Source organism: Giraffa tippelskirchi, chromosome 7 (genome assembly GCF_054371585.1).
Source record: "Giraffa tippelskirchi isolate mGirTip1 chromosome 7, T2T-mGirTip1v1.2.pri, whole genome shotgun sequence".
NCBI lineage: Eukaryota > Metazoa > Chordata > Mammalia > Artiodactyla > Giraffidae > Giraffa > Giraffa tippelskirchi.
The window spans coordinates 152,408,051-152,432,486 of NC_137281.1; the positions used below are offsets into that span (position 1 = coordinate 152,408,051).

Here is a 24,436-nt window from a genome sequence, read left to right on the forward strand (position 1 = left end):
TACTTGACATAAAGTATATAAAATATATATGACACATAAGACAAAATGTATCTTTAACACGTGTATTATACAATACATGTGTGCATGCTCAGTCACGTCTGACTCCTTGAGACCCCACAGACTTTAGCCCGCTAGGTTCCTCTGTCCATGGGATTATTCTGGCAAGAATACTGGAGGGGGTTGCCATTTCCTACTCCAGGAATATTCCTAATACCAATACTACTATTGGTAGCCGAAGAGAGCACAAATCATTGGAACTTAATAAGCCTTAGTTTCATCCTCTGTGAAAAGGCAGGATGTTTTTCTTCTTATCTCATGGACTATAATAAAGAGTGAATAAATTTATGTATGTATTTGAAAGCTTTCTGAAAACAAGTATGTTTTTCATCTACAATATAATTACCTTAACTGCCATTACAAATGTCCATATTTGATATCCTTAGGCCAAGCTCACAGTATTACTCCCATCCAGGACCAAGTGACTTTTCTTTGTTCCAAATCAGATAGTCTCAGCTCCAGCAAGTTCCTCATATTTGATATAATCTAAGCAGCCAGAGGATGAGATGGTTGGATGGCATCACCGACTCGATGGACATGAGTTTGAGCAAGCTCTGAAAGTTGGTGATGGACAGGGAGGCCTGGCGTGCTGCAGTCTATGGGGCTGCAAAGAGTCAGACACGACTGAGCGACTGAACTGAACTGAACTGAGCAGCCATGACCTGAAAACCATTCATTGGGATAATTCTTAGCAATAATAATAATGCTAAGCAATAATGTTAGCAATTCAGGAACAGCAATGAGAGCAACCGGGTGCCTATGGGGCCCAGACGTGCCCAGTCACAGAACTCCACTCAACCCCCAAGATTTCTTCCAGACTCTTCTGGGTAGCACTAGCACTGCCATGTGAAAGTCAAAGTGTTGGTCACTCTGTTGTGTCCAACTCTATGTGACCGCACGAACTATGGCTTGCCAGGCTCCTCTGTCCATGGGATTCTCCAGGCAAGAATACCGAGTGGGCTGCCTTTCCCTTCTCCAGGGCATCTTTCCAACCCAGGAATCGAATCCAGGTCTCCCACATGGCAGGCAAATTCTGTACTGTCTGAGCCATCAGGGAAGCATACGTACAATATGTACAATAACAAAAAGTTCTGCCTATAACACTACACTTCAAGTGGGTGAGATCAGACATCTTCACTGAATGTCACCTCTTCATTTTGGAATTAGTGACCTCAATCTAAGTTATGCCAGAGTAACAGACCACTCCAAACTCCTGGGGACTTACAATTATGAAGATTTATTTTTCCCATAACATCCATCGAGAATTAGCTAAGCTCTGTCTACATTCTTCTGAGGCTCAGGCTGAAATGCAGCCCTGTCTCATCTGAGCATTCGTGGGAACTGCCCAAGCAGTTCTGATGCAGGCCCATGTAACAGATATCCAAATATCTCAAAGCAAGGACCAAGCTAACACTGTTAAATAAAGTATGTCTCATCCTCCATGACCAATACATGTTCAGACCAATCCAGAAGGCCAAGATGGAATTGTGACTTCCTGGCCTCCTCGGGGCATGACACAGAAACCTCTCCGTGCAGCTACAAGAGACCCCTGGCCGGAGGGTCGCTCCCTTCTCTCTCTTCCCTCCCCCACCCCCTCTGTCCCCCACTGTCCTCAGCTCCAGGCTTTATCCCCAGCCCCTGCAGGCCCAGGGCTCCACACGCCCACAGTACGGGCTGCATCCGGGCGCACAGATCTGGGAAGAGATCAGAGGGCAGGCCCACGGCTATCTAGGCAAAGGATTCTAGAGTCCTGGGTATGTGGACTGTGGTCTAGAAGCTGCAGTGTGGGGACAATTGAAGCCAGAGAAAGCACCAAAACCAGGTCTAATCCAGGGTCTGGGGGCACCCTCTGAAGCAGAGGGGGTGACTTTGACAATGGGAAAAGCACATGGAAATTTATGCTGCAAATATGACTTCCACCTGCATTGCACTGGCCAACAAGCAGGTCCCATGGTCAAGCCTGACGTCAATGAGGCAGGAATATCATCCTGTTGCAAAGGGGCCTCTGTCAGGGGGAGGGGTCAGGAATGTTTTGACCAGTGATACAGGCCTACTTTGTTTTTATTGCATTTTGCTTTATTGCACCATACAGAGGTTTTGTTTTTTTAACAGATTGAAGTCTTATGGTACCCCTGCATCTAGCAAGTCAATGTTCCAATAGTATTTATTTGCTTACTTTGTGTCTCTGCGTCTGTTTTGGCAATTCTCACAATATCTCAAACTTTTTCATCATTACATGGTTATGGTGGTCTATGATCAGTGATATTTGACATTACTATTATAATGGCAGATGTGTTGGAAATGCCAAGAGAACTAGAAATGGAGCCTAAAGATGTGACTGAACGGCTGTCATCTCATAATAAAACCTTAACACGTGAGGACTTGCTTCTTATGCTACTGCTGCTAAGTCGCTTCAGTCGTGTCCGACTCTGTGCGACCCCATAGACGGCAGCCCACCAGGCTCCTCCATCCATGGGATTCTCCAGACAAGAGTACTGGAGTGGGGTGCCATTGCCTTCTCTGTGCTTCTTATAAAGCAGCAGCAGGTTTGAGAGGACTGACTCCCATTTGGAAAGAAGTGTTACTGTGGGTAGAATGCTATCAAGCCTGCTACAGAGAAATCATTTGTGAAAGGAAGAGTCAATCAACGTGGTGAACGCCATTGCTGCCTTGTTTTAAGAAGTTGCCGGAGCCACCCCAACCTCCGGTCAACATCGAGGCAAGACCCTTCACCAGCAAAAAGATGACAACTTGTGAAGGCTCAGGTGTTGATTAGCATTTTTTAGCAATAAAGTATTTTTGAAAATTTTATTTATCTTTTATTAATTTGGCTGCACCAGGTCTTAGCTGTGGCATGTGGGATCTTCAGTCTTCCTTGAAGCACGCAGAATCTTTAGTTGCAACAAGCGGCATCTAGTTCCCTGACCAGGGATCGAAGCCAGGCCCCCTGCACTGGGAGTATAAGCCACTAGACCACCAGGAAGTCCCCAAAATGTATTTTTTTAATTAAGGTATCTATCTTGCTTTTTAGACATAATGCTGCTGCTGCTGCTGCTAAGTCGCTTCAGTCGTGTCTGACTCTGTGCGACCCCATAGACGGCAGCCCACCAGGCTCCGCCGTCCCTGGGATTCTCCAGGCAAGAACACTGGAGTGGGTTGCCATTTCCTTCTCCTAGACATAATGCTATTGCACACAAAACAGACTCTAGTACAGTGTGACTATATCTTTTACATATACTAGGAAACCAAAAAATTTTCATGATCCACCTTATTGCAATATTCACTTTACTGTGGTGATCTGGAAAGGAACCTGAAATATATCCACGGTCTGCCTGGATAATCTTCTTTCTTCAGACACCAGTTGTTGTTGTTATTGTTGCTGTTGTTCAGTCGCTAAGTCACGTCTGATCCTTTGTGACCCCATGGACTGCAGCATGCTAAACTTCTCTGTCCTCCACTATCTCTCAGACTTTGCTTAAATTCAGGTCCGTTGAGTCATTGATGCTATCTAACCATCTCATTCTCTACCGCCCCCTTCTCCTTTTGCTTTCAATCTTCCCCAGGATCAGGGTCTTCTCCAATGACACCAGACACCAGTACTGAGGGTTCAAAGAAGGTGAGCAAAACCCAGGAGTTGAAAACAAGGATTAACAGCTTACAACTGGTTGCTTTCTCAATGCCTAATGCCTTGCCAGAAGCAGACACTCAGTGTAAGGGAGGTGGGAGGGGGGGACTCAAATATGCCAAAGTGGAAAATGCCCCCACAATCCCAGCATCCTCTTTGGGAAAAGGACAATTACTTGGCAAAAGGAAAGCAGCAAGTCTCCCGGGATACGTTCTGGCTCAAACTAATAATGTGTTGCTTGAGGCAACCAATTTGTACAAACAAACCAACCCTGAAGAGGAGGGGGGGGAGGCCCCTCATGAAAGCAACTCTGGCATTGGCTCCCTGCCCCATCCAGTCCTCCCTCTCACCCCACCTTCTCTCCCACCTCTTTTCAGGAAAGCTTTTTCTTCCTGATTCTAATTCTGCAGGAAAATGCCATAGACCCAAGTGGTTTCCCCAAACTTACTGATGAGCCCACCCTTCAGTCAATAAGAAGAGAACAAATAGAAGAAACTGTGTTTCTCTAAAGGCAGTTTACAAAAATTAGCCAGGGACATGAAGTGGGACTTCTCTGGGGTTCCATTTAGCCATTTTTCCAAAACATGAAAGAATTTTCCTCCCATAAACTAAGCCCCAGCTCTAAAACAAGAGGAATTCTCAGAACCACTTGATACTGCTACCATCATAATAACTACTCGTTATTTTATTCCAGAAACTTTATCTTCCAGATCTCATGGAACCTTCAGAACAAACCTGCAAGCTCAGAGTTATCATTATTATTTCCATTCTACAGTTGAGGAAACTAAAGGTCACTGAGGTTAAAGAACCTGCCGGATGTCACAGAGCAGAGAAGAAGCAGAATTGATGTTTGGTCTGTCAAACTCGGAAGATTATGGCTTTCCACTACGCCATATTTACTTCCTGCAAAGAATAAGCAACTAGCATTATGCTAGTGAGAAATCGAACGTAAGTGCGTGACAGCAAAACCTGAAATTCTAGCCTCCCACACAAAGCAAAAGAGGCTAGCACTCAACCCCCAAATAAACCAGCCTCCAAACGAACACATATATCATAAAAGAAATTTTAAAATGCTCCAGTAACATGTCCAATTTTCTAAATGGAAGTATTTTCATTCTTATTTTTTCTGACTTTTAGAATGATCTATAGTTATTATAATCTAGATCCTCCAGAAATAAATGTAGTAAGGAATGAAAAGTCCACTACCCCAACATAACCAATATTAGCAGTTTGGGATATACCCCATTAATTTTTTTTCTATATAATTAGAAATATACATACACATACACACACACAAATATAGCAAAAGTATATATAGACTGGGGCTTCTGTGGTAGCTCATAACGGCAAAGAATCTGCCTATGATACAGGAGACCTGGGTTTGATTCCTGGTTTGGGAAGATCCCCTGGAGAAGGGCATAGCAACCCACTCCAATATTCTTGCCTGGAGAATTCCATGGACAGAGCAGCCTGGTGGGCTACAGTCCACGGGATTGCAAAGAGTTGGACACGACTGAGCGACTAACACATACATATACAGACCAGTATAACAAAACGATTATACATTCTATTCTCTAGCCTGCCTTTTCCAGTTAATATAATTGGGACACCTTCCATGGCTGCATAGCATTTCACACTGACATTTGGGCTTTGTTTGTTTGCTTTGGCGAATACAAATGGTGCTGCTTTGCACATACAGGCACATATTGAATTATTTCCTTGGGATAAACTAATTGTTAAAGAGTGACATTTAAATTGACACCAATAGCGAGAATGCCCTCCAGAAAGGCCTTTCTGCGATCCTTGTACGCAAATTCCCAGCTCTCCACTGCCAACACTAGACACTTCCAATCGTCTGAACTTGACCAAGCTGATGGACATCATTGTTGATCTGCACAACTGATTATAGGAATCATCATCTTTTTGCATAACGTCTGCATTTCTTCTTTTGTGAACTATTATATTTAATTTTGAATTGGCATGTAAACCAATGAGTCCAGCAGGATTTACCAACCCCTTTGTGAACGAGCAAGCTATTCGATAGATAAGTAGGCAAAAAGGCTGACTGAGGGGGTTATGAAGCAAAAACTCCTTTCTCCTTACTTTAACTATGGGAAGTAGGCCTTAAGTGGAGTGTCAGACCCAAAAATCCAGTTTCCATAGCAAGTAGCATGGACAGTTTTGACTCTAGGAAGACGACATGGGACAGGTTCATAACGTCAATCTGCCTATCTCGGGCAGGGAAGGGAGAGGACTTCTAGTCTGTGTTTGCATAGTGTTATGGCCAGAATTGTATATCCTCCTCAACATTCGTATGTTGAAATCCTAACCATGAGTACCTCAGTATGTGACCTTTTTAGAGACAGTCTTTAATAAAAGAGGTGTGTGTATGCATGCTAAGTCACTTCAGTAATGTCCAACTTGCAACCCCGTGGACTGTAGCCTGCCAGGCTCTTCTGTCCATGGGATTCTCCAGGCAAGAATGCTGGAGTGGGTTGCCATTTCCTCCTCGAGGGGATCTTCCTGACCCAAGGATCGAACCTGCGTCTCTTATGACTCCTGCATTGGCAGGCAGGTTCTTTACCACTGAGCCACCTTTAAAGGAGTAGTTAGGTTAAACTGAGGTCATTAGGATGGGCCCTAATCCAGTATAACCATCCTTGCAAGAAGAGATCAGGACCCAGACACACACACAGACAGGCAACACTGTGTGAAGGAACAGGAGAGAGGCTTCAGAAGGAACCAGCTCTGCTGATGCTTTGATTCTGGACATCTAAGCTCCAGAATCGTGAGGAAACAAATGTCTGTCCTTGAAGCCGCCCAGGATGTGGTAACTGTGTCATGACAACCCTAGTAAACTAACAGGCCCAGCACCCCACCCAAGGCTAAGGAAAAGCCACATGTCCACTTGACAGCCAACGCACACCCTGGGGCTGCCCCTGGGAAGGGCTGTTTATAACCCCGTGTAGAGCACGTCTCTGTGTTTCCACATGGACCCACAGGGTGGTGACGGGAATTTGTTCTGGAGGCTCATGGCAGATGGGAATTCTCCCAAGCACAGCTGCCCTTTTACAGCAGTATCATCCGTTTCCTCACTTGACCTAAGTTACGTTGCAAACTCATTCTCTCCCTTGAAATGAACATGAAAAATTAAGTCCCATTTTTTGAAGAAAGTCTATTTTAACAAAGAGTCGTGTCTGACTCTTTGTGACCCCCTGGACTATACAGTCCGTGGAATTCTCCAGACCAGAATTCTGGAATGGGTAGCCTTTCCCTTCTCCAGGGGATCTTCCCAAAACAGACATTGAACCCAGGTCTCCCACATTGTGGGCAGATTCTTTACCAGCTGAATCACAAGGAAGCCCCAGAATACTGGAGTGGGTACCCTATCCCTTCTCCAGCAGATTTTCCCAACCCAGGAATCGAACTGGGGTCTCCTGCATTGCAGGCGGATTCTTTACCAACTGAGCTATCAGGGAAGCCCCATTTTAACATTAACAAGGAGCTTTTCTAAGCTATGAGAAATGCAAGAAAGAGATGGCCCCAAGGCAAAGTCAGATGGGGGAGAAGAGGTCTGTAACATCTCAAAGAGAAGACAGCCGGCAGCTTATTGCCAAAGAGCCCCCAAGATGAATCACAGAGACCAGACCTTGTCCCACCTGGACCTCAGTGCCAGGACGCATTTGCTTGGGAGTCAAGAGACCCCCTATGGTCACAGCTCATTAAGGTGTCAAACTTCCTATTAAGGGAAAAATCGCCGTCTTGGATCTCAGGGCTTCCATCTCCACTCGTTCCACAGGGTTTAAATTTTCAGGAGTGAACTGAAACCTCAAGAAAGAAGGGTTCACTGTTTAATTCAGGAAAAGGAGGAAAAGAAGGGAGGGAAGGAGGGTGGGAGGGGAGAAATGAAACAGAGAGAAATAAAAGGAAAAATAATCCGTTGAGCCTGGCCAGTCTCTTAGAATTTATGTTTAATTTTATTTATTTTTGGCTGTCCTGGGTCTTTGTAGCTGTGTGTGGACCTTCTCTAGCTGCAGCGAGCTGGGGTCCCCCTCCAGTTGCAGTCCTCAGGCTTCTCCTGGCACTGGCTTCTCTGCGTTGCAGAGCACAGGCTCCAGGGCAGGGGCTCAGGGGTGGTGGCACACAGTCTCAGTGGCACCAGAGCAGGTGGGATCCTCTGGGACCAGGGATCGAACTCATGTCCTCTGCATTGGCAGGTGGATTCTCAACCACTGGACCACCAAGGCAGTCCTTCTTAGGTTTTCAAACAAGCCACAGAATGGGCAAGAGACGGAGGATAACAAAGTCTGACCCTGTTGCTAATACTTTCCAGGCTTTGATTTTCTTGCCTGTAAAGTGGGAGAAATTCTACTAAGTAATCTCTTATATTTTTTCTAACTTTAACGGCTAAAGAATCCAAACCAACCCCTATGATTCCAAACCAAACATGAAGACATCCATTTCCAGAGGCTCGGGGCTAATAACACACCCTGGAGAGGGCCCGTGTGCCAGCCACTGTGGTTTGAGCATTTTATGCCCACTGTTATTTTGTTGAGTTCCAGTTAAAATCTTTAATCAGAAAAAAAAGCAGAGCTTTCCCTCTTGGAAGCCTGACTTTGCTAGGTGTTGAATGGTTTGCACAAGAGCTTTAGTGAGTAATTTCTGTCTTAAATCAAATTAGTGGTGTTAAATCACTCACCTGGGAAGCCACTTAAAGGGGACGACACCATCTTTCACAGATGGACCCAATAAGCTTACACTTAAAATAGTGAGTAAATTAATTCAACGGAGAAGGCAATGGCAACCCACTCCAGTACTCTTGCCTGGAAAAGCCCATGGATGGAGGAGCCTGGTAGGCTGGGCTGCAGTCCATGGGGTCGCTAAGAGTCGGACACGACTGAGCGACTTCACTTTCACTTTTCACTTTCATGCACTGGAGAAGGTAATGGCAACCCACTCCAGTGTTCTTGCCTGGAGAATCCCAGGGATGGCGGAGCCTGGTGGGCTGCCGTCTATGGGGTCGTACAGAGTCAGACACGACTGAAGCGACTTAGCAGCAGCAGCAGCAGCAGCAAATTAATTCAAACTTATGATCAGAGGAACTCACTTCTAGTGAGTTGGCCAAAAATCTTGTTCAGGTTTTTTTGGAACATCTTACAGAAAACCCAAACAGACTTTTTGGCCAAGCCAACATTTTTCTCAATTTCTTTTTCTAGACTTGAATACCCGACACCAAGGTATTTTGAGGCAAGTTTCCCCACCTCCCCACCCCGAGGTTGAAGGCAAGGGCATAATGCTGATGCAATGTGGCAAAAAAGGAGAGAAATAATGAAAAACATTCATCGGATGCCTCCTTCATTCTTGCCATTGTGCTGGAGACCAGACTGTAGGAATGATTCAAACATGGAAACATCCTTGTTGCCCTGGAGGACCTGAGCCTGTAGAGAAATAACTTCCATGCAAAGAACCCTCTACCAAAGGTAGACGAGATGGTAGACACACAGGGACCTAAAGGAAAGCTCACGAAAGAATCTGCTTGGGGTGGCTTCGTTGGAATGCCATACTTAGCACAAAGTAAGGGCTTCGTGTGAGAAAGCATCACTTGAGTTTTACTTTAAACCAGCAGTAGGTTTGTCATGTGGGGGAAAAAAATGAGCTATTCAGGATAAAAATCAAGAGTGGAGGCATGGAGGTGGAACATGTTGAAGCGTAACAGGGGAAACCATGTAATGGGGACTCTGTCCCTTCTAAATACTAAATGCCTGTTTTTAAAAGTGTTGCTATTAATTTATTTATTTATGGCTGCACTGGGTCTTCGTTGCAGTGCATGGCTCTTCAATGCTGTGTGTGGGCTTTCTCTAATTGCAGCGAGCAGGGGGCTACTCCCAAGATGCGGCACTCGGGATTCTTGCTGTGGTGGCTTCTGTTGTTATGGAGCACAGGCTCTCTAGTTGACTCAGTAGCTGCAGCACATGGGCTTAGATGCCCCGTGGCATGGGGGATCTTAGATCCTGGACCTGAACCCATGTTCCCTGCATTGGTAGGTGGATGCTTCACCACTGGACAACAAGGGGAGTCCCCTAAATGTCTTTTGAATCTGTTCAGTTCCTAACAGGGCACTAACTGAGTTCAGGGCACTAACCGAGTTCACTGCCCTAGTCTAAGACACCACGTGTGTTACCTGGATGATAGCAGAATAGTTATACCACCATTAATACAGCCACTAATACAGTCAATAACTACCATGATTTCTAAGTTGCAATGAGATAAATGATGCTGCTGCTGCTAAGTCGCTTCAGTCGTGTCCGACTCTGTGCGACCCCATAGATGGCAGCCCACCAGGCTCCCCCGTCCCTGGGATTCTCCAGGCAAGAACACTGGAGTGGGTTGCCATTTCCTTCTCCAATGCACAAAATTGAAAAGTGAAAGTGAAGTCGCTCAGTCGTATCTGACTCTTAGCGACTCCACAGATTGCAGCCCACCAGGCTCCTCCGTCCATGGGATTTTCCAGGCAAGAGTACTGGAGTGGGTTGCCATTATGATACTTTGAGATAATCTGTCAAAACTTATAATGCGCTATGGAAATATCTATGATTTCTGTAGATGATTAAGAAATACTGAAAATACTACTACAGTTTGCTCCCTGCACTCATAAGTGAAGGAAAGGCTCATTTTACTAACCTCCCTTGAGGTGAGAGACAATAACAACCTATTATTCAAGGTCATGTGCTCAGTTGCTCAGTCGTGTCTGACTCTCTGCGACACCGTGGACTGTAGCCCACCAGGTTCTTCTGTCCATGGGATTCTCCATGCAAGAATACTGGAGTGGGTTGCCATTTCCTCCTCCAGGGGATCTTCCCGACCCAGGGATCAAACCCGATCTCCTGCATTGCAGGTGGATTCTTTACCACTGAGCTATCAGGGGAGCCCCATCCAAGTTCATGGACTCTTTCAATTCTAAGTGGTATCTAGTTTAGATCACCTGTTTGGCACTGGAAGAACACAGCCTCTTAAGTTCTGCCCTGTAGGACTGGGTGCCGTGACGTGGTCCTTGCAGAGAGCCCTGCTACAGGACTGGAGGAGCTGCACAGTGTCAACAAGCCTGGACATCAATCCGAATTCTGTCACTTAACTAATGTGTGCCTGTGGGTGTCATCATCTGTAAAGGTGAAGATCACAACACTACACAGAACACCTCGGAAGGTAATCAATAAAAGGCACTGCAGCTGTCACCTCCTCTTCAGGACTAGTGCATTAACAATTCTAAAAGGGACTTGCAAAATCTCTGGTTGGAGGTCACAGGTTTTTTGTTTGTTTGTTTGTTTTTTTACCAAGTAGTTGTAAAAGATCTGGTTTAGATCATCTGTATGGAGCACATACTCTGCCACCTCTTCTCGTATTTTGCTTTACACAGATGGTTCAATAGTCACAAGGACTAACACAAAAAAACTTTCCCCAAATCGCCTTCTTTGCACTCTCTGACATATTCTGGGTAAGTGAGATTCTGAGATACCAAACAGAGACAGAATCCCCCACTGCACACATATATATTCACATACATCCATTTTTTTAAAGAAAATTTAAAATATGATTTGTTGTTGTCCTTAAGTCACTGAAGTTGTCTTTGACTCTTTTGCAACTCTATGGATGGTAGCTCACTAGGCTCCTCTGTCCATGGAATTCTCCAGACAAGAATACGGGAGTGGGTTGCCATTTCCTTCTCCAGGGGATCTTCCAGACCCGGGGATCAAACCTTCGTCTGCTGCATTGGCAAGTGGATTCTTTACTACTGAGCTACCTGGGAAGCCCAAAAGATGACAGTAAGATCCAAATAAGAACTGGAAAACAAAATGAATGGATACCACTGGATAAATGCCTAACATTCGAAAACACAGGAAAAAAAGTCATTTTTTCACATTAGCTGTTCCTATTTGTTCTCTTTTACTTTTTCCCTGTCATGAAGTTACACTTCAATTAGCCTAGATAACTGGAGAGTAGGAATGGGAACACAGGCCTTCCAGCCCTCTATCAGAATAGTTAATTTATTCCACAAGGATCCACTGTATAATTTCAATGTGCCAGGCACACTATGGGAATATAAAATGAATAGGCTGCGGTTCCAGCTTCCAAGAAGGTCTCAGTCTAATGGGGACTCCTGAACAAGTCACCAACCCAGAGGCAGGTTTGTTCAAAGCCCCTGGGATGTACAAAAAGCAGTGCCAGGCCCCAGGAGGACTGTCTGCCACTGCTGTCCACACTCACTGCGTCCACAACCACAAGCCTCTCATTGCCAAGCACCAGGTGGGGAAACGGAGGAGAGAGCCTGGGATTGAATCCCAGCGCTACCCTTTAGAGTTACGTGTCTTTGGACAGATGATTTCATATCTTTAGCCATGTTTCTGCATCTATAAAATGAAACAGTAATATCTACTTAAACGATTGTAAAGATTAAATGTATGTGTACATGTGTGTAACATACTAGATGTTCTATAGATGAAAACTATTTTTAAAGTTATATATAATAATCCTTTCAAAGGCAAAAATTAGCTTGCAGATTATCCATTCTTCATAGACAGATGTCATATATCTTACTCTTTTCTATATTTGCAATGACAGGTAAAATACCAATTTTACTCAAAAAAAAGTTTGTGTTTCTGAGAAACTTTTGAACCTCTCTGGAGAAACTTTCAAAGAGAGCAATCATCAGAGTTTTAAAATACCGATTTAAATCCAAAATGTACAACCTAATGGAAACAAACCATAGCACGGGGAAAAAAGAAAGTACAATCTGTATGCCATATACTAAGTTAATCTTAAAAATGCATTCCAATATACACTGTGTGTGAGTGCGTGCTAAGTCACTTCAGTTGTGTTCAAGTCTGTGCAACCCTATCGACTGCAGGCTGCCAGGCTCCTCTGTCCATGGGATTTCCCAGGAAAGAATACTGGAGTGGGTTGCTGTGCCCTCCTCCAGGGGATCTTCCTGACCAGGGATTGAACCCACGTCTCTTATATCTCCTTTACTGGCAGGGAGGTTCTTTACCTCTAGGTGTAGACAAATACTGTTTGATTCTACTTATATAAGGTACTTAGAATAGTCAAATTCAGAGTCAGAAAGCACACTGGTAGATACCGGGGGAGGTGGGAGTTGGTACTTAATGGGGACCAAGTTTCAGTTTATGAAGATGAAAAATTCAGGAGATGGATGATGCTGAGAGTTGCACAACAATGTGAATGTACTTCGTGCCACTGAACTGTATAGCTGAATATGGTGAAAGTAATGTTTTATATCATGTGACTTCTACCTCCCACAAAAAAAAAAAAACACATTTAAAAAAGAAGAATATCAAGGATCCTGGGCATCCTAAAAACAGAAATGGGGACAAATTTATATTTGTTAATGAAAGAGAAAGCCTTCCCTGATAGCTTCCCTGGTGGCTCAGCTGGTAAAGAATCCACCTGCAATGTGGGAGACTTGGGTTTGATCCCTGGGTTGGGAAGATCTCCTGAAAGAGGGCATGGCAACCCACTCCAGGATTCTGGCCTGGAGAATTCCCTGGACTGTACAGTTCATGGGGTTGCAAAGAGTCGGACAAGACTGAGCGACTTTCACTTTCAATCACTTTCAATGAAAGAGAAAAAGATACAGTTTGTTAAAAAATATGTTCTACTGTCCTTTAATCTTGAGGAGAGTAATACTCAAGGGGAATATGAGTTATCACTGAAATTTGTAGCTGGGTAAAGAATTTTTTAAATAGTTAACTCATTTTGTCTTCCACACAAAATATATTCAAGGTGAAAAGAAAATCATAAAATACAAATGTGCCTTAGGAATATCCAGAATCGTGGACTTGTCTGATGGCACAGTGGGTAAGAGTTTGCCTGCTAATGCAGGGGACACGGGTTCGATCCACATGCTGCAAGCGAGCTGAGCCCGCAAGCCACAACTAGAGAGTGCTCCCCACTCACCGCAACTAAAGAAAGTCTGTGCGCACCAACAAAGACCCAGAGCAGCCAAAAATAAATATATAATAAATCAAAATTAAAAAAACAAACAAACCAGCATCCCCTGTAGCCCCATCATGCTCAATGATAATCACTGTTAACTGGGACTCTGGGCCCCTGAACCTAGCGTTCTACCAGCAGAAGCAGGATTATGACAAGGCAGGCAGCAGAGAAACATGTTACATCCTGCAGAGAGGCACACGGCCCCTGTGATGTTTTCAGATCATCCTTAACCAATCATTGAAAACAGAAACTTCCTGAGCATCTAAGAAATGCTTGTCACAAAAAAGTGAACTCTCGAGTCCAAAGCTTTCTACCCATCATAAACATTTGTGTCTGAGAGAAAAAAAAAAAAGTCCAAAATCCCTGGGGATATCCTACTGCTCTGGCAGAATTCCACTGTGATCAGTTAAATGCAAATAAATTGAGAACATCTGGTCTACATTTATTTTAAAGCCCACAAGGGTTTTAAATACAGAGAATGTTTGGCAAAATGTAGTCTTGAGTCTATTGAATAAGAATTTTTAAAAAGGCCAAAAGGTACAGCAGAACATTAGACAAAGCGGAGCGACCTTTGTAAATCCAGGGAAGCTGGTCCAAGTATTTCTTTCTGCTTTCTCTGGATTCCCAACACTTTAGCAATCGCATGTATTTCCAGCTCAAATCTGCCAATTTATGTATGTTTGGGTTTCCGAACCTTGACATCTGATCAGGTAACCAGGTAGGCACTGTGGGTGAATGGAAGACCAAATTTATTTGAATACATATATAAACCTAGGTGTGTGTATATATACATACATTGTTGTTGTTTAGTCACTAAGTCGTGTCCGACTCTTTTGTGACCCCATAGCCATCAAGGAAGCCTGTATATATACATATACACACACAAATATAAATTATGTATATATATGTAGATCCATATGTAAACATGTATCATTTCAGGATTCTTCAAAATCTTTAACAAGCTAATACATGCTATGACTCTCCAGAGACTCCAGCATTCTGGTTTTTCTTAGGCTGCTATGTGGGGCACACTTGGGCTTCCCTAGTGGCTCAGATGGTAAAGAATCTGCCTGCAATGAAGGAAGACCTGGGTTCAATCCCTGGGTCGGGAAGATCCCCTGGAGAAAAGAATGGCAACCACTCTACTACTCTTGCCTGGAGAATTCCACGGACAGAGGGGCCCAGCGGGCTATGGTCCATGGGGTCTCAAAGGGTCAGACACGACTGAGCAACTAACACACACACATGGACACACCTGGGAGAAATGCTGGACGCTCAGATCCACGTGGGATACAGATGTCTGGGATGCAGGTGAGTCTCACCACCTGCAATCCTACTCCTTTCATCCAAGGAGCCATTCAACAGACAAGTATTAAAACACCTGCTGTGTGCTTCACCCAGCATGACACGCCTCCATTTGCACATAGCACCGTGCATTCTAATACCACGCTAAAACCAACACCTTTCCTGCGCATAAAACAAAACCAAAACGCAGACCCACCACTTGACAGCAGCTTGTGCAACTGTGCACATTTCTGTATTTTCTCTTCCCTGAGTTGCCATGGACTTCTGAATCAGAAGGCTGAGTTTTTATTTATTGGCCCCTCTTAACTGTTTATCAACTCAGGTAAAACTAGTGGCCTTACAGAACTATTCTGACTGCTGAAGATGACAGGGTGTGCCTGTCACCTAGGGCAAGGGGACCCTGGGGAGACAGGGTGTTACTGGGGGATCTGGCCTGTTCCCACCTGTGCCATCTGCCCTGGCAAGTCAAACCCCAGAGCAGACATCCACATGGCTCTCCAACTCTGCCCGCAGCCTGTGATTTAACCAAGGAATGGGGATTTGGGGGATGTTTGCCTTCCTCCTCCTAATTATCCCCTTGGTGAGAAAATGACAAGAGAGGGGTAGGCTGATCACAGAGTCTCTCCTTCCACAATTATGGTGGGAATCGGGGGCTGCCCAGAGACGCTACCAACCTGCTACAGAACAGCTGCCCTGGGGGGTAAGGACGGGGCAAGGCTTGCTGTGGGGGGTACAGAGCAACAGAGCCGAAGTAAGCCGGCCAAGCCCACCCGGGGCCACCGCACCCGGGGCCACCGCGATCCCACTCCACACAGGAGAGGGACCACGGGCATCAGCCTCGCCTGCCCCCCATTCTCCACTTGTTCACCTCCACCCCCTCACCCCAAAGCCATTCTCCACCCCCCGACACCTGCTCCGTGGTCTGGCGGCTGATCGCTACGAGCTCTGCGCCCTTTGGTTTCTGAGGAGGTCTGCCGATGGGAGGACCAGCACAAGTTTGGGGGGTGTATTTCCCTCGCCCTCCCCACGTCACCGAGCCCCTGGCAGGGGTGCTACTCTTGCAACCTGTGGGAGAGCCCCTGTCTCGTGACTCTAAGCTCTTGCTGCCTCTGTAAGCAGTCCTTGCATTAAACTCCCTTCCCTTTGAGGGCACCATCCACTTCCTGCCAGGACCCCGAGCAAAAGACAGAGGGGAGGCCTTCTCTACAAAAAAGCAGATACTGAACACAATTATAAGCTTTGGGAACCGATGAGCAACATTCAGTTCAGCCTAGGACTCTGATCTTCATCATCTGAACCTCTAGGAATGAAAGCAATTTTCACTTAAGAGGAGATCAAAAAAGTCAACCTGAGTCCAGTGATCTTGACTCTTCCTGCAGTCAGGAGCCCACCTCTACTTCTTTTAAGCAACCAGAACCCTGGGGCAGGAGAGAGAGGAAATTATCCTCCATGAGCCTTTATTGTGTGTCAGCATTGTGTGATTGTTATACTTAAACTGTCTCACTTGGACTGAATAGTAAGATAGCAGAGGTAAGTACTATTCTTACGGCCATTTTTCAGATGGGGAGACTGAGTCCTAAAGCTATTAAGAATCTTGCCCGAGGTCACAATGGCCAAAGGAGGACGCAAACCCAGGCAGTCTGACTCCAGCCTCTGTGCGCACTTAGCAAATACACTGCATGCCTCCCCCTCCAGGGGAAGGCTGGGCCAGGAGATTGAGAGCAAGGAGAGGCGAAGGGGAGCCAAGCACAGCCTCAGCTTCTGAATTCCCATCCACGAGACGCTCCCATCCATGAAATGCTCCCCATGGGGGATATGGGTGCATATTTCAGCCGCAGACCAAGAACATCAGTCACAGAGCATCAACCAGAACTGAGAGTGTCGGAGCAAACAAAATGCAATAAAGAACAGTGGCTTCTTCAGAAAGAGATCATCATAAACCAGGATTTCTTGCAATATTATCAAATACCGATCCAAATCCTGTCTGAACCCTTTAGTCTGCAAGGGGGATCACTCTCTCCACTTGTAGAAACCCCCAGGAGCACACAGCATGAGGACAAATGTTACCCCAAATTTGAAAACGGATCCAGAGACAAATTCCCAAAGGACATCTTTGAGAAGGAAAAACAAATATTGTTAGACATGCTGGGTAAATTCATCCACAGAGAAACCATCAGTAACTCTATCCCTTTCAAAGGAAAGCAATCCCTTGGGCCAAATGGCCAAAACCCTAAGCACAGGCAACGTCCTTCCAATGCTGTTGTAAACCCAAGCCACAATACAGAGCTTAGGGACAGGCCGGCAACCTCTACCTGCAAAGCCAGCCAGCGCCCACCTTACACACCTACCAGAAATGTCATAAATGAGAACATGGGACGTTTCAGACTGATGCAAAGCTCAATATTCAGGCACAAAAGAATAAACAGAACAACAAAATTATCTGCAGTCTGGACACAGCAGCTGCAGCCCGATTCTCATTCTGCTTCACATAATGTTGACTTTTTCTCGGCTTAAATCTAACCTCCTTTTGCAGAACACGGGAGGTGTGTAGGTGGTAGGATGAAAGCTTCAATCTTGCGCGCATTACACACCGTTCAGTTACCCAAGGAGAAAACAAGCCGACAGGGAACTGTGCTTGTACAGAACAGTCAGAAAACAACCCCTTAAGACAGCATGGCAAATGGTTTCCCGGGTGTGAGAACCTGCCAACCAACCAGCCAATTTGTGTGCACGTTTTTCCCCCTAACGCAATTCTGAAACACCGAGGGTTCTAGCTTTTTCCACTGGATGACTAGCTTGACTTCATTCTGCAAACAAAGCTGGCTGCAGAGCTTTGATGAGTGGCAACCGGCCACCAAAAGTGACTTGCAGAGCCCTCTGGCCTGGGGCTCCGTCTTACCTGTCGAGTCGGCCCCGGAAGCCAGGCCACTCTGCTCCCCAGCACTGACGAGCTGCAGGTCTGTGTACGAGGGGCCAAAACTAGGACTACTGGTGTCTTCAGAATGTGTGGTCCAGCTGCTCTCGGAGGGCAGAGGGCATCTCCCCAGGGAGTCAAAGGAAGGGCAGGTCCAGCAGGGCATGGTCAGTGATGTGGCTAGGGACAAACCAAAAGCATCCAGAGTAAACGGCTGCACTCTGCTTATCTTCAGCACTTGTCTGACGTTGATGTTGCTCTGATCCTATGACATCTCAACAAGGAAGGAGAGGAAGTGTCACTCCTGACACAGACAGGAAAAACTAATTGACCAAGACCCCACCAGTGAGTCAGTATCAAAACCAGTGCTATAACTAAGGTCTCAGGACCCTCAAGTCAAAGATTAGCTCGTCAAAGAACATGTGCGATTTTAGGCTCTACTTGTATTTCTTCATCTTCTTTAAAATTTGTCTTGGAGTATAGTGGCTCCACAATGTTGTGTTAGGTTCTGCTATACAGCAAAATGAATCGGCCATACATACACATGTATCCCCCCTGCTTTTGGATTTCCCTCCCATTTAGGGCACCACACCGCATTAAGGAGAGTTCCTTGTGCTATACAGTATGTTTCCCTCAGGTGTCTATTTCATACATTAGGCTGTACTTAGAGTTCTAACCTAGGTTGCAGCTTCATCCAGATCCAAAGTGCATGCAGTTTCACCCTTACCCTTACATTTTCTTCCATTTTTAGTGGCGCACCAACAATCTCAAGTGCAAATCTGCAGTGCAAAATTAGAGCTAGATTGGGTTAAGGGACAGGAACTTGAACATATATGTATTCGCCTAGGAATGAGATATGTGTCTGCTTGCCTTGAGTTTGACTGTAACTGGAGTCTGTAGTCTGTTACAAATTGAGATCTACCAGGGTTGCTGACCTGCCAGACAATGAAAAATACCTTTAATGGGGAAGTGTACAGGATCTGGCTTTATCTCTGTAACCCTACACACCGAATTCAGCAAAAACCATTTTGCAAAGTCCCTTTTTTGAGTTTCCTGATGTTCCTAATTTGTTTTTGCTTAATCACCTATCACATGGCTTCTCCATGGTGTTTCCTAAGAGGCTTATTGCAGATTTACTGACAAATACTGAAAACAAGTGCTGAAAAAACTAAGGACAGGGAAGGGAGAATTAAAAAGAAAGAAACTCAGTTTAACGTCTTTGACATTCATTGGCATTGTCGAACGTATCAATGCTTCCTTCCTTTTTATTGCTGAGCAGTCTTTCATGGTATGGATGTACTACAGTTAGTTTCACCATTCATCTGCTAAAAGACACCTGGGCTGTTTCCAGTCCTTGGCTCTTATAAATGAAGGTGCTATGAACATTCATGTACAGATTTTGTATGAATATAAGTTTCAATTTCACTGGGATAAACACCCAAGAGTACAATTCCTTAGATATATGGTAACTGCATGTTTAGTTTTATAAGAACCTACCAAATGGTTTTCCAAAGATGCTGGACCATTTTACATTCCCATTAGCATACATGAACGTCTCCTTATTTTCTTAACAGAGTCTTTGCAAAGCAAAAGTTTTAAAGGTTTTGTAAGTCTTTAACCAGCAAGAAAACAATATAGCATCTATAAAAGCAACACAAAATACGAAGCATATGTAGTAATAAATTTAATAAAAGATGGGCAAAGCCGCAGAGGAGATACTTGTAAAGTTAAGAGACCATAGGGAAGACCTACATACATGGAGAATATTCTATATTCATAGATTGAAAGAACTGATGATGAAAAGATATTTGTTGTTGTTTTGTTGCTAAGTCATGTCCAACTGTTTGTGACCTGATGGATTGTAGCCCACCAGGCTCCTCTGTCCATGGAGTTTTCCAGGCAAGAATACTGGAGTGGGTTGCCATTTCTTTCTCCAGGGGATCTTCTCCACCCAGGGATTGAATTCATGTCTCCTGCATTGGCAGGTGGATTCTTTACCACTGAGCCATCAAGGAAGCCCTTATAAAGGTGCTAATTCTCCCTAAATTGGATTACAGCTCTGCACTCTCAATCAAAATCCTAGCATGGCTTTTTTTCCTCCTAGGAAGCAGAATCACACAATTTAGATATGAATGAAATCAAAATTTTAATAATATAAATGCACTTCTAAATATACATTAAAATAAAATGATAGAAATAATAAAGAAAAAAATGCTACTATAAGGAAAAAATGAAATTAGACTCCTACTCCACACTATGCAGAAAAATCAGTTCTAAATGGGCTGAATGTCAAAACGTGAAAGGCTACATAAGATGTTCTTTAGAAGGCGTATACTGGGTTGGCCAAAAGATCCATTACAGCTTATGGAAAAATTCAAACGAATGTTTTGGCTAACCGAACAGCTTAACGTGGTCATGATTTCGGAGGTAGTGAAAGATTTTCTTTACCGAGACCAAGAAAGCTCCAAGCATAAAAGAAAAATAAACAAATTTCATATCATTAAAATTAAGAACTTCTTTTCGTGAAAAGTCACCATGAAGAGTAAAAGGAGACTTCCCTAAAGGCTCAGCAGGTAAAGAATCTGCCTGCAACGCAGGAGACACGGGAGACTCGGGTTCGATCCCTGGAGCGGGAAGATCTGGAGAAAGAAATGGCAACCCACGCCAGTATTCTTGCCTGGGAAATCCCATGGACGGAGGAACCTGACAGGCTACAGTCCATGGGGTCGAAAAACAGTCGAACATGACTGAGCGACTGAGCACACACAAAGGGTAAAAAGACGACCCACAGGGTAGGAGATAATATCTGCCACACATGGCATCCACAGGAACTCCTAGAAATCAGCAAGAAAAAGGGAAATACCACCAACAAATACGCTCAAATAGGCATTTTATGAAAGGAAAAAGCTAAATGCAAAAAAAAGTAAAGCAAAGGAAAAAAAAAAACAACTCCACCTCATTAGTAATCTAGGAAATGCAGATGAAAACCACAGGAGATATCATTGCTCTTCACCCTTCCCTGCCTCCCTGTGACAAAAATAGTGAAACGTGACTACCCCGGTCTAGTCAGGGCAGTGGAGCCACGGCAGCTTTTCTGTGTGGCTGGCAGGAAAGTGAACTGGAACCCCGCAGAAAACGGGTTGCTGTTCAAGTCATCTGCCCGAGCGGACGATAAACACGCCCCACAGCACGGCGGCCCCTCAGATGTTTTTAAACAAGAGAATCCCCTGCACGTGCACGTGTTCACTAGGGTGTGAAGGCTCGTTGAAAAGACCAAACGCGCTCATAGAAACACGCTCCTGATTGCCCCAAAGTAGGATAACTCCAATATCCGTCACACAGCACGGGTAGATGAACTGAGGAATACTACTAAGATGGAATGGGCTTCCCTGGTGGCTCAGCTGGTAAAGAACCCGCCCACAATGCGGGAGAACTGGATTCGATCCCTGGGTTGGGAAGATTCCCCGGAGGAGGGCATGGCAACCCACTCCAGTATGCTGGCCTGGAGAATTCCATGGACTGTGTAGTCCATGGGGTCGCAAAGAGTCGGACACGACAGAGCGAGAGACTTTCACTAAGATGGAATACACTGCAATAAACGCTATACCTACAGGTAATAAAACGGAAAAACCTCATAAAGTGTAAAAGGAGTCAGCCACAGAATAATACATACAGTATTATTCCACTTACATAAGGTTCACAAATAGAGGAAATTCAATTCTATCATTTGAGATGCATGTGCAGGAAAGCTGTTAAGAAAAGCAGAGCTGTTATCACAAAACCCAGGGAGCGGGTGACAGAGGAGAGAGGGAAGTGGATGTCTAGAAAAAGGAAGATCAGTGGGGAAACAGGGGGCTTCTGAGTGATGACAGTGTTTTATTTACTAAACTGGGTGGTGGGTAGTACCGTCGTCCTTTGTAATTTAATACACACTTTAAACATGATCCTTAGTGTTTATTCAGTAGTTAATAAACCTTATTAATGCCACATATCAAAAGACTATTAAAGAGAGGAATTTGTTTTAACTATTCGTATTTTCACACTAGCTCTTCTATATTGATTTATTTAGCGGCACCAGGTCTTGGTTGGGGCGCCCGGGATCTTTAGTTGCACCGTTTGAACTCTCAGTTGTGGCATTTGGGATCTACTGCCCTGACCAGGGATCAAACCCAGCCCCCAGGCATTGGGAGTGGGGAGTCTCAGCCACTGGACCACCAGGAAAGTCCCCAGATACAGCTTCTTTACGTTTGTTAGCTAAAACTCTCAAATTTCCTGCAAAAGAAAAGCTAAGAATAATGAAGCTGGGAGAAGACTCTTGAGAGTTCCCTGGACTGTAAGGAGATCAAACCAGTCCATCCTAAAGGAAATCAACCCTGAATATTCATTCACTGGAAGCACTGATGCTAAAGCCGAAGCTCCAATACTTTCACCACCTGATGCAAAGAGCTGACACGGTGGAAAAGATTGAGGGCAGGAGAAGAGGCAAAAGAGGATGAGATGGTTGGATGGCATCACCAACTCAATGGACATGAATCTGAGCAAACTCCCGGAGATGGTGGAGGACAGAGGAGCCTGGCGTGCTGCAGCCCATGGGGTCGCGAAGAGTCGGACATGACTGAACGACTGAACAACAAAAAACAAAGTAGCTGCGAGAGGCAATGTCTCTGCATCCTACCATCTGTTCTCATTTGATCTCATATACTTTATTTATCAGCTTAGCAAATGTGAATATATCATGGTATTTAGTTTCTGGATTGAATATCCTCAGGCCACAAGATCAGTTGAACAGTGAGAGAAAGTTCTCAGTCTGGAGTTGACTCTTCCCCCCAGAGAAAGACCAGACCTCTGACAGCAGGGCCAGTGAGCAGCAGGTTGCTGTCATCACGGTGCTTCACATCGGATCCGCAAGGAATGAGGAGGAACAAAGACAGAAATCTGCCTTCTCTCCTTTCATATGAGGTTGTACGTAAGGACTCTGGATCCAGACTGCCTGGTGCACAGTCAGCCCTGTAGCCTGGGGCAAGTTACTCAATACATCTGTTCTTCTGTGTTTTCACCTATGAAATGGAACAGAAAACAGTGTCCCCCTCAAATGGATTAGGGTAATACTGACGAGGCACTCGGGAAAACGCGTGGCACAGAGGAAGTACTCCAAAAGGGTGGTTAGTCGCTTAGTCTTGTCTGACTCTTTGCGACCCCGTGGACTGTAGCCCACCAGGCTCCTCTGTCCATGGGATTCTCCAGGCCAGAGTACTGGAGTGGGTTGCCATTCCCTTCTCCAGGGCATCTTCCCCACCCAGGGATTGAACCCGGGTCTCCTGCACTGCAGGCAGATTCTTTACTGGCTGCAAAGGGAAGCCCCAAACAGAGTTAAGTGGTAGTTGCTACTTCCAGACATAAACTTTTATCCAAATCTGCTTGAAACCTTGACTGAGATCTCTACAAGTTGGAAACTTAAGTTCCTCTTCTCCCTTCCACACCTGCTCCCTCTCCCTTTCAGATGTTCAGAAGGACACCTTCATTCTTCTCACCTTTGGTCTGCCACAGCTTCTGTTAATGCTGCCTTCAAAGGACACTTGGAATCCAATCATTTCCCAGTATCTCCAAGCTACCACCCCGATCCCAGACCCCGTCCTCTCTGGGGTCAACCCGGTGGCTGTCCCTGGTCTCCCCACTTCTCCATTTACCCTCCTCCTCTCAGCCTGTTCTCCACACAGCAGCCCCCCAGTGTGAACAGGATCACCTGTGTGTGCAAGCCCAGGGAGTTCACGCCACACCTCGGGCGCACCACCCCCCATAGCCTTCCTCCTCGCCCACAGTCAAGGTCCACATCCTCACTGTGCCCTTAAAAACCTACGCCGTCCGAGACCCCACAATTCCTCCGACTTGCCGCCTTCTCGAACTTCTCCGCCATTCATTCCACCCAAATCACACATCACAAACAGGGCCATCTCCCCAGGGTCCCATCACTTGCTGTTCCTTCCTCCGAGAAGACTCCTTCCCATTTCTGCAAGGCTCAGGCCTCACTTCCCTCAAGTCTTCACACCAAAGGTACTGCTCAGAGTCACTCCTGGACCTTCTGAAAATTTCACATCCTCTCTCACCCTACTCCCTTTCTTTGCTTCGTTTTTCTCCTCTTCCCATTTAACACACATATCTGATACACATATATCTACTTCTTGATCCAGTTTCTGCTGCGGCTTCCCCCAGCAGATGGATGAGGCAGGACTTCCCACTGAATCCCCAGTGCCTTGAATAGTGACTGGCCCAAAGTGGGGGCTGAAAGCTTCATTGGTTGAATAAATAATAAACAAGTTGTTAGGGCTTCCTTGATGGCTCAGCAGGTAAAGAATCTGCCTTGCAATGCAGGAAATGCAGGAGAGGAGGTTTGATCCTTGGGTGAGGAGCATTCCCCGGAGGAAGGATCGGCAACCCACTCCAGTATTCTTGCCTGGGAAACCCCATGGAGAGAGGAGCCTGGTGGGCTACAGTCCATTAGTCCAAAAAAGTCAGGCATGACTGAACAT

General features: G+C 45.3%; 1 protein-coding gene across 11 annotated transcripts in view; it reads right to left on the reverse strand.

Annotated features, from left to right (window-relative positions):
- Positions 1-24,436, reverse strand: part of STON2 (stonin 2) — a 167,509-nt gene that overhangs the window by 81,139 nt on the left and 61,934 nt on the right. For 9 of the 11 annotated variants that reach the window (XR_014059646.1, XR_014059644.1, XR_014059645.1 and 6 more), the window contains one exon: positions 17,895-18,089. The exons of the other annotated variants lie outside the window; for them this stretch is intronic. Coding sequence is in view for 4 of the 9 variants with exons in the window: in XM_081510618.1 (XP_081366744.1) it covers positions 17,895-18,089 (195 nt within the window). In the remaining 5 variants the exon portion in view is untranslated. The remainder of the gene's footprint in view (positions 1-17,894; positions 18,090-24,436) is intronic. 11 annotated transcript variants of the gene reach the window in all.